This window comes from Oryzias latipes, chromosome 3 (genome assembly GCF_002234675.1).
Source record: "Oryzias latipes chromosome 3, ASM223467v1".
Lineage (NCBI taxonomy): Eukaryota > Metazoa > Chordata > Actinopteri > Beloniformes > Adrianichthyidae > Oryzias > Oryzias latipes.
Genome location: NC_019861.2, coordinates 4,709,724 through 4,725,495, shown reverse-complemented (window position 1 = coordinate 4,725,495; position 15,772 = coordinate 4,709,724). Strand labels below are relative to the sequence as shown.

Sequence of the window (15,772 nt, the reverse complement as noted above, 5' to 3'; positions counted from 1 at the left end):
AATTCACAAATGTATTAATGGAGAGATTTTATATTATTATTATCATCTATATTACAACAACAGTTGTGTTTTTTGGTGCTGCTCATCAGTTAGAGGGCCCACAAATAAAATTTCGCTTAGGGCCCCCAGAAGACCAGGGCCGGCCCTGGTGGTCAGAAACGCACAGGAGATTTCCTCGGGGTTCACTTTTCCGTTCTGAACCCTCAGCCTCCAGAGTGGGTTAAGAAAGACTCCAAAACTTTTGGGCGAGACACCACATTTTTAATTTACGGCGGTTCTCAGACAGTCCCCCGCTCCGCACTCACACCCCCTCTCTCATTACACACACACGCAAGCACGCGCGCGCTCACACACACGGTCCCCATCATACATGCCCCCCCAAAGAAATAAACTGCTTCTAGCCTGGTCCATAGGAACGGTGTCCCGCTTCATTAGTTACCGTTTGCGTCCGGACCGGACATAACAGCGGTTTCCGACTACGGTCTGAAGCCTGAGGCTGAAAGGTAACACGCTGACAGCAAAATCAGCGCTCAAAAAGCACCTTAACAAGTCATGTGATCTCAGTTGGTGGTGTCCTGAATTGACGTCACTGAGGTACGACTTTACTGGGGAATATCCGATGTGTCTGCTTACATGGCACACGCAGATGCACGTATCCGATTCGTTTCCGATTTATTTCCACATACGAGAGAGGCCTGTATCCGATCTGAGAAAAACGGAATCCATGCGCTTTTGTCCTGCTTACACATTCATCGGTCATATCCGATCTGTGCCGCATGAGAGGAAAAAATCGGAATTGGGTCACTTGAATCTTGCAGTGTAAAGGCGGCCAAAATCATGAAGGTGTTCAAACTTCAGGTCTGCACGTGCGCCTTCTTAAGCAGGGGTATCTCAGAATCAGAATCAGTTTATTGTCGTTAGCACAGCTTTTACACTGACACACAGAAATCACTTTCCAGTACAACCTGAACAAGATCAGACATACAACAAATACACATATACAGTTCAGAGTTGACTGAGGCTGCAGCAATAAATGCGCTGCCTTACTAGGATGGGTGCAGATGGGTTACGAATGGGGAGGGTGGGGGGCATTGGTGACAAAAAAAAGTCATATCTCAACACTGTCTGTTCTAATGTGTTGATACAAGAAAAAAAAACTACACAGTTTAAACACAGAACCACATATTCACACGACAACACAGTACACGAGGAGGGGGCTGCGGACCCTCTGTGATACACTCTGAGCGCAGCTGCAGAGCGCGTCTCAGGCAGTGTTCACAGGGGGGGGGGTGATGCTGAGGTCAAGGGGGGGTGTGAGAAGCAGCATCAGCCTTCAACACAACATCGGCTTTCACACTCTGGAAGCGAATATCTTATTTTGTTGGAGCCAAGGACACCTCGGGGGGGGGGGGGGGGGTCTGATTAAACGATGTTAGAAGATGTTAAACCATTGCAGTGTAAAGAATCACCCATGCCTTTCTCTGACTGTGGTTCCAGCTGCTTTGAGATCATCAACTAACTCCTGCCGTGTTATTTTAGGCCGATTTCTCACAGATCTCATGATCATTGAAACCCCACCAGGTCAGATCTGGTTTGGACCCCAGACCTAAAGGTGGATCTGGTTTGGACCCCAGACCTAAAGGTGGATTGAGGGTCATGTTCTTGTATTTTGGCCCAATGACACCAACAGTATTCACCATAACCTTCAGCATCTTGCTGATGGCTTTATAGTCCAGTCCGGGTCTACAATCTTCTCCCTAAAATCCACTGAAAGCTCTTTGGTCTTTTCCATGTTGGACAGTTTGATGGTCCGATTCTGTGGACAGGTGTCCTTTCTACAGCTTCCGCATCATAAAGGTCGGCCTGGGAAAATATAACCAGTTCTGTGGTCCATAAAAGAAATTACTTGCAATGATTGCCACAAAAGGCTGTGCGACTAAATTTAAGAAACACCTTTTGATACCAGTCTGTTGAACTCTTTACAGTTATTATTCTGTTGAGGGCTGCATGGTGGAGCAGTGGTTAGCACCTTCCCCCCACAGTGAGAAGGCCCCAGTTCAAATCCAAAATTGGAACTTTCTGTGGGAAGTTTGCATGTTCTCCTCGCTAAACTGTCCCTCGGTGTGAGTGCATGACCCTGCAACAGGCTGGCAACCGTCACCAACAGTAGCCAGGTTGGGCTCCGGCCGCCCCGGGACCACGAAAGGGGTCCAGCGGGTAAAGAAAATGGATGGATGGATTGTTCTGTTGAGCATCAATTCAAAAAGAAACATTTGAATCTTATTGGCTGATTTTAAAAACTGTTTTATTTATTACTTTTGTCAAATTCAAAATAATTATTTTATCAATAAAAGTTTGTATAAAATTACAGAAGAGTAACGATAACCAAGTCCTTGGACAGGAACCTGTTCGCATACAAACACCTGTTCACATTTAAATAGAGATAACTTTATTAAAGAGATTCAGAATTAAAATGAAAAAACAAGCAAAACATGTCTATTCATGATAAAGAAGTCATGAAGTAATTTGTGAAACAAACCAGGATCTCGGCTATAAAATACTCGTTAAACTTTCAGAGATTACTACTGAACACATGTAAATATTAAAAGCCGTCTCCCATGAGCCTCTGGTTCTCCACAAAGGCCCCAATGACAAACTGAAGGCTAAAAACATTGCTGCAAATGCTCACTTTGTAATGACGTCTTGAAAAACAAAAGGACAATAACAGCAGTTGTGGAGTAGTCTTTAAAAACCGAACTATATCCTGGTAAAAAAACAGAAATATCCCTCAGACGGACACTGAAAGCGGAAACTGCTACTGATCTGCATACTCCCCCTCTATACTGATAAATAAAGTGCCAATAATCGTCACAATGATGTGATTTGGTGATAAGGCATTTCCTGGTAAACATCTTAGCTATTAAAGCTCAGAAAGGTCGAGACGAAGCAACAACCCTTTGACTTCACTTTTGCTGAATTCGCCTATTAACTTTGACAGCTTCTCCCTGCAAAGTTAGAATTGTAAAATCTGAATTTAGAGCTGAAAATACTTCTATTCCAAATACAAATGCATTGCTGTACCAGGGCCTGGTGGCCACATTGCTGTCTGTGTTCTGATAGTGATTTTATCAGGGATGATCAACAGATAGTTGCTCTCAGCTCTACAGGAACAGTCACCATCTGTAGAGAACCAACGTCCACGTCTGAGAAGGACATCCCATGCAAAATGCGGCAAGACATTCGTTTCCTAACCGTCCGGAGGCATAAATATGTTAGCATGAATGACATTAGTGTTGAAACTCTGTACGTTAAAGTCCAGAGCAGAGATCACAGCAGAAGACTTCTCCCAACAGAGGATCGTCCTCTTATCTACACATAAAAAGAACCACATTGGACAGAATTTCTTGAACAAATGTGTTGAAATACATTTTGCTGTATGTGACATTTTTTGAATAATCATTTTGGTCAATAAAAAATGAACGCACATTTTCTTTTCATTTAAGTAATAAAGGAAGGGTGTGACGGTGTGGCACCGTCAGATGCCGAGGGGGGGCCACACCAGGTTTTATTGTTTGTGTATTGTTGTATTTTGGTATTTAATGATTGCTACCTGTGGTGCCACCTGGAGGGAATGGAGAGCAACGCTCCGTGGGCGTGGCATCCCATTTAAAGGTGAGCACTGCAGGTGGTGAAAGAGAGGAGTGACAGTGTGTGCTGTGTGCTGCATGGCCCTGCGTGTAGCAACAGTGACGGCAACAGAGGCAGTTCCTCCTCACCTTGGCTCCTCTGCATCCTTTCTCGGCGGGACCCCGCCACAAAGGAATTTAAAAGACACTCTAGTCATACATCACATTTGTAAAATATCTCTACATTTAGCTGCTTAGACTCCTTGTCACTGGCTCACGGTGTTTCCCTTTAAAACTGAGATAAAAGTGGTCCGATCTGGGATAAACCTGAGATAACACCCCCCCCCCAACCCCCCACAAACACTTCAAATAGGATTACAATAACACATTGACAGCAGAATTCTCCTGCCAATGTTTTTAAAGTCAACTCAAGTCTATTTAACTCCAGACCCCTCCCTGACAGAGTTAACTTTCCACTGGGAGCCCCCATGGCAGCTGCAAAACGGCACAAATGGTCTGCTGGTGAATGCGGAGTAAAAATGTCAAGTTTTAGGTCAATTCCACCTTTTTGTTGTAGAAAACCTGAGATGAGAGGTTGACGTTCCTCTTGAGAACGAGACACAGGTTGGGAGAGGATGATCATTAATGTCCTCCATGTGCCCAGAACCAGGGATGGCAGTCCTGGTTCTGAAGTTGGGTCTGATGGTCTCAGCGCGTCTTCCTGTAGTAAACAAAGGCTGCAAGCAATACTATTGACGCTGCAACGGTCAATGTTCTCCAGCGTGAAAAACGTTGGATAACGCCCACCTGAGGAAACACCAGCAGGGTGAGGAGCTGCAGAATTGTAGGACATTTGTCAAATGTGTCAAACTCTGGGTCAAGAGGGCCAGTGTCCTGCTACTTCTTCACAATGTGTGATATCAATTAAAAAATGGAGCATTCATTGACAGTGTGCCTTATAATTTGGTGCACCCTATAGTGCTGAAAACACACAAACCCTAATGGGGTACATGTACGTATGTAACTACAAATGCAGAAGAAGCTGTAAAGGAAAACAGGACAACAGCACTCTGAGACCTGAGCTTCACACCTTTAGCCATGAGTCACTCACCCAACCTCCCTGCTGCACCAGCCAGGGATAGAGCACTTCTTTGATGACTTGCAGTACCCAGCTGATTATCATTCTGATGGTCTCTAGATGGTTGCTGGTCAGTGCCTTTGAAATAGAACAAGAGAATCTGAACTAAACTCTGTGCTACTCAGCTTTCTGCTCAGTCAAACTTACATTTGATTTGACAGAATGGTTTGACACAAACTTTAAATTTGGTGAATTTCAAAATCTAAGTTTCCTTTTTGCTTGTTAATCTTTAAAAAAAAATGAAACCTCCTTCATTCCAGATCATCTTGAGCCCCCCAAGAAATGTCCGCACAAAAGTCTTTACAAGGCAATTATCGCTTCTTAAAATAAAACATTCAGAAAGGCTGATAGTCTGTGGACAAACCTTGAGATAGCATGTGTGCGTTGTCATTTAAGACTTGATACAAGAACCAGGTAAAATGTTGAAATGCCTGCACCCATTTACCTTGTATATGAATTTGTAGGCCAGGTGAAAGAGAGCCACCACTCGACCCCAGTTGATCCCATCAGCAAAGATGCTCCTGGCCACTTCCATGAAGATGTCCTGTGCACCGCTACCAGACGCCTGGTTGATCAATCTGACAAGAAAAACAGACCAAAGATGAGAGAGCTGAAGTGAGTTTGGTTCATGTTCGTTTCAGCTCACATTCAAATTCTGATTTCAGGAACATGTTCTGTGTGTTTCAGGAGATGCATTAGACGAGGTAAGGAAGATGGATGGACAGTTTTATTGTTCATCCATTGTCTGAATCTGCTGAATCCCTTAGAGCAGTGGTCCCCAACCGTTTTAACACCGCGAACCGACCGGTATGACGTCATACAAAGTTTTCACGGACCGGTCTTTAGGCTGTGGCGGACGATTATTAGCAACGCTACGTGAAGTAGGAACAGAGACATGACATGACGAACTCTGAGCTTTTATTTTGACACACATGTCATTGTGCATCACACAGGTGTCATCATCCTCTCCCCTTCCCACACTCATGGTGTAAAAAAGAAGTACTGTCTATTAAATGTAGCTTTCTTTTTTAGAAGTGGAAGGTTCCCCTTCTTTCTCCTGGCTGGACACTTGGCAAAGAAACTTTCCAAAGACGTTTGTTTTTTACTCATTTTGCTAGCTCCTGGGTTTTATTTTAGCGGTATCCTATCACGTGACCGAGACGAGTGCCTTGGCCTGCGTCAAGAGTGACATAGACGGATGGAGCAGAGAATCGGGCGGTTTTTCACAATAAAATATCTTTCAGATTCCGAAATAAATAAAACGAAAGTCATGTAAGTTATTTTATTTTTTCTGTGCGGCCCGGTACCAACTGACCCACGGACGCCCGGGGGTTAGGGACCACTGGTCTAGAGGGTCAAAGGGTTGCTGGAGCCTATCCTGCCACTGTTGGGTGAAGGCGGAGTTCACCCAACAGTAAAAAAAAAAAAAAGGCCTGTCTTTTAAGTGGGGAGACTGTTCCTGAATTCTAATCAAAAAAAGGAGTCAAGTTCATATAAATGTTACCATCTTTCAAACAAGTTAGGTCTTTCGCAGTCAGTAATACAATTAAATCACAGAAAATCATGCAACTGATCGCAATTCTAAATTCTATGAATTGCTCAGTAGTAATTTGAACTGCCGTTCTTTCATTTTTTACTAGAACAGTTTGATGATTCAAGAAAATAGTTTTGGCTGCAGACAGAGGAGTTTTTTTGGAACTAAACACTGAACTACTTACTGCTGTAGCACAGCATTCCTGTTGATGTCATCTGCTATCTTGAGCAGCTGCTCCACCACTTCTTTGATTTGTGGATCTTCTTGTTCGTTTGGACTTCCTCCCAGATCCTCAGACGACACGTATAAATCAGGGTCCTGTAAGTTTATCCTTTCAATCACGTACCTGTGAGAGGTGCAGCGGTTAGCCATCAAAGTCATTACTAATCATATTATAGCTGCTTTTATGTTTCATTATGCATCATCGATGTCATCTTCTTTTCAGGTATATATATTTGCAGCTGAAGATTTGTTTTTTTAAATTAAGATGAAGAGGTTTGGCATCCAATAACATGACATCTACTATGAAATCAACACGTAGTGGCAAGACTTCCTCTACATCCCAAAGTAGGAATGAGAGTCTGGCTGCAGAAAACTTCACTTTGACCCATGAGGGAATCTGAGACACCTGCTGGTATGAGCACCGCCCTGCGGGATGTGGACACGCCCAAACCTGCTCATAGGTCCCCAACCTTTGTCGGGTTTAATGTCAGACTATATTTTCACAGACCGTCTGAGCGGGGCCAAAGGCCGTGTACAATTTTTTATCTCCCAGTTTCTGAAAAGCTCACAATGAAATGCTTCAACAAGAAATTTAGTTTTAAAACATTCTGAAAACATTTAGTACTTTTTTGTTTTTTTGTGGCAGATGACGGTGTATCGAGTGTGTCCGTATTCCTTCACTACTCACTACGTAGTGCACTATATAGTGCGTACGCCATTTTTAAGCGATGTCCAAATCTACAATTCCAAAATCCACAGCCCTAGAAATTTCCCAGATGTCTATGCAAAAAATCATTGTATGTATTTGTAAGGTACGACGGAGTTTTAGGGCCACAAAAAATAAAATAAATGTGCTTTTTAGAAAGAGACCTTCAGCTGTTAGGTTGAACAGGTTGACTAATCTTAGGTTGAACAGGTTGACTAATCTTAGGTTGAACAGGTTGACTAATCTTAGGTTGAACAGGTTGACTAATCTTAGGCTTTCACTCTGGGATTCCCATTTTAAGACCGACCCACATGTGGACCCCTGCTGTGAAAACCAGCAGTGACAGACTGAAGAACTGAGCGGAGCTGTCAGGACTCGAACCGGCGGCAGATCAGAAACAAATGTGGAGTAAGATATTGTGTTTTCAGAGAAGTTCTGACAGAGAGACTTACCCTCTGAGGACCACCGCTCCTTGCTCCAAGATGGGATCATCAAAAACATCTGGAAATTAAAGATCATTGATCAATAACTTGTTCTGTGAATAAGAATATAGTACAGACCAAATGTTTGGACACACGTTGCCATTCTTTTGAATGAGAAGGTGTGTCCAAACTTTTGGTCTGTACTGTATATTACATCTGCACTTTACTTAAGTACTCTAACAGTGATCACAATTTGAAGAAACTGTTACATCTTTTAGCAAAATGCTGTATAGGGGAGGAAAGCCTGGACCTTTTAAGCTAAACCTTTGAAAAAAAAAGATCAACTTCTCCTGATGCCATAAGATGCATAACAAGTCAAAGGTCAGAAAAATACTCAAACATAGCCGGTAACTTGCTGAAGATTTAGGCCAAAACAACAGATGACTGCTGCAGGACCAGGCTGCCTGTGCTGTGTGACGCCACATTAAATATGAACAAAAATCATTTAAGAGTCAAATACAGTTTGGAATCACAACTTTAATTGTTTGTATAACCATGAATTCTTACTTGACAAAATGAGAACTTGAAATTTTGAAACAGAAAAAACTAAAGAGCATAGAAGTCTACATTATGAATATTTAACTGGGAAGAATGACAGGAAGAAATCAGTTTCTTAAGAAGAAAAGCCTCATTTGTTGGTGTGTGTATGTGAGAACTAAGTCATGCAAATTACTTCTGACACTTGTATGTTATGACTCTGTCTTATCAACTCCCCGGCCCAATCTCCCCATCCTAACATCCCACTCTCTTTTTTCCCATCCGGTCCAACAAGGAATGCGTATAAATATATTTTTTATAAATAAAGCTTAGTCTCAAACACAAAATGGGTTTACACAAATATACACCGTTTGTCTAAAGATCCATAAACCTCTATTGTAACAGTAAAATCTGTCCAACACAAGAAGCCTTCAGCTCTGATCTGCTTGCTCAGCTGTTGGACAAGACAAGTTTGAAAAATAAATAAAAAGAAGAAAAGCAGCACCGAAGCAACTTGAACAAGAACCAGGAAGATATACATGAAGCCAAATGGATCAGAACTAAATAAGTCCATCTATTTAAAAACATGGAGGACCTTGTGTGGTTCAAACAAGTGATTTCAACAAGTGGCCTGAACCACAAAGGTATTTTGGATGTTTACAGGTTCCTTCAGTGTGGCTGGGAGAAACTGGGAGGAGCCTCTGCTCCTCCACATTGGGGGGGGGGGGGGGTGGCTTGGCCATTTCCTTTAGATGCCTCCTTAATTTGTGCCATCTTGTGGGTTCTTCTGACCAGTAAAAGGACTGAGTAACAGCTGTTTATTTCTCTATAGAAGTCTATTGGATTTTGGCATCTAAGAACCAGTGGGTACTTCCTGTTTGGGAGGGGAGAGAGGTTGCTCAGTCCAGTTCTCATATACAGTCACTAGTTAGGTCATGTTGTTTTTCTGAAGCTGTAGTTGTCTAATTTTAACACCAAGTAAACTCCAGAGACGTTTTTCTTTTGAACTGATTTGAAAACAAAACAAAGCTCTGACGTTAAAGAATCGGAATTTCAAGAACCAGTTTCTAGTGCATACCAAAAACGTATCTGGTGCCAGACACAAAGGAATTTTCTTCTGCCTGTAAGGAGAAGTTCCAATATTCCTTCTAAATTGTTATTTAAATTCATTATGTTAAATATCAAACTAAGGAAACAGGCCGGGACAAAGATGATGGTACCTCTAACCCAAAGTCTTTTCAGTCTCTGCAAACTAACAATAATGAGTCGTGAGACGCTTGCATCTGCCGGCGGGTATTTTAGTCTACTCCCCAACAACAAACTGCTCCAATTGTCTCAGGAAGTGATACGTAAAACGCCTCGGAGCAATAACAAAAGTGAAACATATCAGCTCCATCTCTGAAGTGCAGCCGAGAACACGGAAAAATAAATAAATCCGAGCTGAATGATTCTGAACAGGTGAAGTTGACAGTGGTGTCCGTGGTGATCGGACAAGTCAGAGCAGTATCCACGAAACTATAGGAGTGGCTGGAGCAGATCCGTGGAAGAACCTCAAACATCCCCGTCCAGCAAAGTGCCAGAACAGCTAAGATACTGCGCAGGACCCTCACCAGGTGGAGAACTCGTGAAACTAAAAGATGCATCAGGATTAGCATCATCTCACTGAAAGAAATGGATTTACGCAAATGTCAACTTTTTTTTATAGTCCTTTATTTCCTATGTGACTGCGTGTTGCGATGAGCAAACACTTCTGTTAAACTCTCAGCCATCACCCCATCTTATCTGTCAGTGGCGCAGTGGTTGGCGCTCACGCCTCACAGCGAAAAGGCCCTGGTTTGAATCCTGACCAGGTCCTTTCAGAGTGGAGTTTGCATGTTTTCCTTGTGCATGCGTGCGTTTCCTCCCACAGTCCAAAACATGCTTCATATGTTATTTGGTCTCTCAATGACTGTATAAACGAACTGGACCGAGCGAGTGTGATGTCACACAAAGAAAAGAACTTGCTTCTGGTTCCAACGAAATGAAGTCAACTCAGTAGCCATTTTTCCACGAACCAATGTCCTCAGTAAGCTGCGATTGGTCCGTGTCGGTCTGAGTCTACATTTCTAGAAGGCCGCACACCTTCCACTGAAAGCGGCTCAGGAGCATCTGTCAATCAAACACTTTGAATGTTCGACACAAAACCATTTACCTTTATTGAGGCCTCTGATTGGTCAGTTCATAACTTAAAGAACTTCTTTTTAACTTGAATAACTTCTGCTACAGAAAAAAAACATGGAAAAAAGGGATTATTAAGAAGATGTTTCATGACCGAGTAATTTCTCTCTAGACCTCTATTGGATTTTGGCTTCTTGGAGCCACCAGATACTTTCTGTTTGAAGTGTTAGGGATCACTCAGTCCAGTCCTCATTCACAGTCAATGGTCTTTCTAAATTGACCCTCGGTCTGTAGTTGTGTGGCAATGCAGCAAACTGGTGACCTGGCAGGGTGTACCCTACCTTCACCCGACAGTAGTTGGAATGGACTCCAGCAACCCTGTGACCCTGAAAGGTAATCAGTGGGTTCTGAAAATGGACGGATGAAGAGGCTGTGGTTCAGCGGGCAGAACTCAGAGCTGGCATTAAGCAGGTTGTGTGTTTGATCCCCGTGAGGGTACAGCTGTATCAGGAAAGGCTTTCAGGTTTGAAATGACTTTGTTTCATTGAAACTTTGAAACACACTTCAGCCAGAAAAACAGTTCAGGGCCAGTTAATCTCATACTTTTCTTCAGAATGTCACACCAATGTGTGCACTAAAACGTTGTTTTTGTCCTCAGGGTGTTTTTTTTCAAAGATGGAGAAAAGAGAGTGTGTGTGGATGTTTCTGCTGCATGTGCACTCTCAAACGAAAAAAGTTAACCTAAGGCCCCAGAATGACATGATGACCTTTGACCCCTCCTTTGTGGTTCTCTGGTTCAAGCATTTCAAATCTTTGTAATTTCCAAAAGTACAGTATTTGTCAGAAAATTGGTCATTGAAGTCCCACTCATTCTTAAGTCCAACAGCAAAAGAACGCCATGTTCTACACATTGGCACAGCACTGACTGAAATCCACTGAAACCGAAACTGCTGTACGTTACAACCTAAAGAAAAGTAAGTGGACCCTGAGTCCTTGAGCTGCACGCGCTAACGTCGCCATGCTGTCCCGGTGATGACGTCACTGATGTCATGGCTTAGGGCCCTAGACGTGATCGATAATGTTATTGGATCAGCCTCCTGCCCCGCTTTTTAGAGGCAGATTATAGCGGCTTTTCACGGAACATGACGTCATGAATCCTCTTCGAACGTTTCGGCTAAAACGAGCCCCGCCTGTCTGTGCCGTCTTCCGCTTGTGTGGTTCCGAGCCTGGACTGGAATGGAACGGACGGGCGGGAACAGACTCAGACCCTCGTTCGAAACAGAACCAACCGCTGACTTCTAGAGGAAAAACCCGCGAGGAACGTTGAAGTTCCCAGAGTTTCCTGAACTAGTGTGTTCCCTCGAAGGCCGGCATTGGTCTGCGAGCGGAGCCGGTCCACTCACCTTCCCCGCCCTCGGCGCCCCGCGGCTCCGCGCCCTCCGCCCTGTCCTCCCCCCCGCCGTCAGCCATGGACCCAGATGACGGAGAAGTCCGACTTCTGCCTCCAACTTTAGAGTCCGGTTCAGTAAAGCCGCCGTGGAAGACGCGGTGTCCGCGGCTAATGTCGAGCGTTTTTAGTTGAACGCGGAAGTCCCGTGAGGACCAGCGGGGCCGGGCCGGGCCGCGGCGGGGCAGGGCCAGCGGGGCCAGCCTTGATCTGCAGCGTCTCAGACACGCACACCTTAACCGGAAACCGGGCGGCGCGCGCGCCATCCTTTTGATGGAATCATGTTGCATATGTTCAAATGTATCTAATGTTCCCCTCTGTGGTTATAAGTCTGCACATGCAGAGCTGAAGCTGGAGGTATTTTTTTCCTGATTGTGACGTCACCCCTTCTGCTTCTCAAATGACCAGAATTCCTCATCAGAACTTCTCTTCAAGCCTCCGATGGGCAGAACTTACCCGAACCTGCAACAGGTGGGGGACAGTTCACACTTTCACTCTGAGCAGAACAGAAGGAATGCGTTCTATTTACTTACGTTTTTTAATTGTGATTATTATTATTATTATTATCATTATTATAGTGACATCCGGTAAATTGGGCCACCCTTTGGTTAATCGCTTGGGAAGCTGAAGTTTCTGTGTTTAATTTATGGGATAAAATATTATTGATGAAACTCCTCGGCTGTTGAAATATCAACTTTCCCGCATTTTGAGATGTGCCACATTCAGGTAAAATGGTCCCACTGATCAGCAAAAATGAGCCACTAAAGGTGAAACAGTCATGTTTCATAATAAAATCAATTATATTTAAGAGCAACATTACAATTAAAGTCATTAAATTAAAAAAATACAAACAAAGGCCTGACGCTATAACAATAACACAGTAATATAGGCCTAATTACGAACGTGTTCAAAGCTTATAAAAACTAAACCTCAATAATTGAACAACTACGTTACTCTTGGTCAAAAGGTTTTCAAAGACAGTCCTGGCAGATGAAGCCTTTGTCCTCCCAAATTCCGATGTCCTCAGGAATTTTCTCGTGGGACCAGGCATCACAGGGCCCACAGTGAACCCAATCTTCTTTAACCTTTTTGTCCCTGGCGTCACCGTTAAAGGCCTGGCATATCTTACAAGTAAAAACTACTTCCAAGCCCCCCCCCTATAGGCCTCCCATCATCTTTCCTTTTCTCGTGTTTGTGGGAGACTAGGCATTAGCTAATGAGAGCTAGCTTACGATGCACCTCGACACAATATATTAAGAAAGAAAATGTATGGAGGCCTGTAAATATTTGAAAAAACAGCTGCTCGGCCATGGCACCCCATTCCATGAAGCTCTCTGCCTACTGTACTTGGGCTTATCTGAAGGTCACATGAAGTTTGGAGCTTTGTAGCAACTGACTGTGCAGAAAGTCTGTGACCTCTTTGCGTTTCAACATCCGCTTAGCCCTCTCCATCAGTTTACGTGGTCTACTACTTGTCGCTGAGTTGATGTTGTTCCCAAACTCTTCCATTTTGTTCTGATAGAGCTGACAGTTGCAGTTGTGGAATATTTAGGAGCGAGGGAATTTCACCACTGGATTTGTTGCCCAGGTGGTATCCTATGACAGTTCCACGCTGGAATTCGCTAAACTCCTGAGAGCGAGCGGCCCATTCTATCACAAATGTTTGTAAAAACAGTGCATGCACCTGTGCCAGACCAAGTGATTAGAACACCTGATTTTGATCATTTGGATGGGTGAGCCGATACTTTTGAAAATATAGGCTGTGTCCTAATCCCTAACTACTAAAACCTTATATAGTGCGGCACTATATAGTTCTCTACACAGTTCTCTCAATTTTCAAAGCAATTCGGACAACCATGCTCACTGCTTTTCTTTTTCGGGTGTTGTTCATAAGGCGCCTGACACGAAAACAAAGTGGCGCATTACCGCCACCACCTGGTCTGGAGGCGAACTACTTCTATTTAAGGCGGAGAATGACACCTCTTTGTCAAAGTAAAAACATAATAAGTATGAACATTTTACGAAGACTATTTATGAATCTGCTGTGTTCTGATCATGGAAAACGTGGCTGATTTATAAATAATAAAATTACAAACAAATTGGTGTAGATTTAATGTAATTGTTCATAAATGAAACCCCCAAGTTATTAGTCCATGGCAAGTTATTACTCCTTAATGTTAAATTACTCAATATTTATTTATTATAACTGTTTAAAGTGACAATTACAGTTGTATAGAAAACATATGTTTGCTTGTTACTCTATCATAAATCCTTTTAAATTTGATTCTGTCAGGTTAGGTTATATGGACAGAGTTTAAGTGTAACCGGTTGCTTTCTGCGTTGTGCTAGTTAATATTATTTATTATTTATACAGATGATGTAAATGGTGCATATGAGGCTTTTCTGAAATGTTATTTAGATCTTTACAATAGACATTGTCCAGAAGTTCTAAGTAGACCTAAATCTAAAAATAAAAGAAAACCCTGGATAACAAAGGGCCTACAGAATGCTTGTAAAAAGAAAAACAAACTCTATAAGGACTTTTTAAACTTAAGAACAGCAGCAGCTGAAAAACGTTATAAGGTTTACAAAAACAAGTTAACAAATGTATTGAGACAAGCTGAAAAGAAATATTATCATAGGATTCTGCATGAAAATAAACATAACTTAAAGGCTACGTGGAATATTCTGAATAAGGTCATAGGAAATAAGTCAGGATCAATGGAACTACCTCACTTCTTCCTTAAAGACAATGTGGTCATTAAAAAGCAAGAGGACATGGCAAATGAATTCAATTCATTTTTTGTAAATATAGGACCCAATTTAGCAGAAAATATTACATGTAATTTACAATCAAAAGATATTATTAAAAATAAAAATTGGATTTCTCAATCTATGTATTTATCTGATGTGACTGATAATGATATTTTGACTACAGTATACAAACTAAAAAACAAGACCTCAAAGGACAGTGACGGGATTGACATGAAATTAATAAAAATGACCATAGATTGTGTTGTAAAACCACTACATCATATCTTTAATCTTTCACTTAGATTAGGAATTTTTCCTGAGAAGATGAAAATAGCTAAAGTTATTCCTTTTTTTAAAAATGGAGACAGACATACTTTTAATAATTACAGACCAGTTTCATTACTTTCACAATTTTCTAAAGTTTTAGAAAAGTTGTTCGTTAACAAACTAGACAGCTTTATTGAAAAAAATAAATTGTTAAGTGAGAATCAGTTTGGGTTTCATTCTAATAGGTCCACTGGTTTGGCTATAATGAAAATAGTTGAAGAAATTTCAACAGCAATTGACAAAAAGAAATACACAATAGGAGTTTTCATGGATTTAAAAAAGGCTTTTGACACCATAGATCATTCTATCTTGATTTCTAAATTATATGCATATGGGGTTAGAGGAATCGCCCTGAACTGGATCACCAGTTATATATAAAACAAACAACAATATGTGCAGTTTGGAGGTAAGAAGTCTGATCTCATGAATATTATCTGTGGACTCCCACAAGGCTCAATTGTAGGACCTAAACTTTTTATTTTATATATAAATGATATTTGTGATATTTCTAAGTTGTTACAGTTTGTTTTATTTGCTGATGATACTAACTTTTTCTGTTCTGGGGATAATCTGAAAACCTTAGCTAAAAGTATTGAAATGGAAATGATAAAACTCAAAATGTGGTTTGACTACAATAAACTATCTTTGAATCTAACTAAAACAAAGTTTATGGTATTTGGTAATAAAAACAGAACAGAAGTGACTTTGTCCATTGACAACATAAATATAGAACAGGTGTCTGAATTTAAATTTTTAGGGGTTATGTTGGACGACAAATTAACATGGAAATCTCATATATTTTATGTAAAAAATAAAGTAGCCAAGAGCCTTTTTGTTCTGAACAAATCTAAATATGTTTTACCATGTCATATTATGCACATGTTATATTGCTCTTTGGTTTT

General features: G+C 41.8%; 1 protein-coding gene across 1 annotated transcript; it reads right to left on the bottom strand.

The window, feature by feature from the left end:
* Positions 1-891: 891 nt before the first annotated feature.
* LOC101168687 (apoptosis regulator BAX) lies at positions 892-12,070 on the bottom strand. Its single transcript, XM_004066802.4, has 6 exons — positions 11,746-12,070; positions 7,679-7,727; positions 6,483-6,644; positions 5,210-5,342; positions 4,738-4,842; positions 892-4,433 (listed from the first exon to the last, which is right to left on the bottom strand). Exons 1-6 carry the CDS (start codon positions 12,053-12,055, stop codon positions 4,335-4,337), a joined length of 858 nt encoding a protein of 285 aa, XP_004066850.3. The 5' UTR covers positions 12,056-12,070; the 3' UTR covers positions 892-4,334.
* Between the last annotated feature and the right edge of the window lie 3,702 nt (positions 12,071-15,772).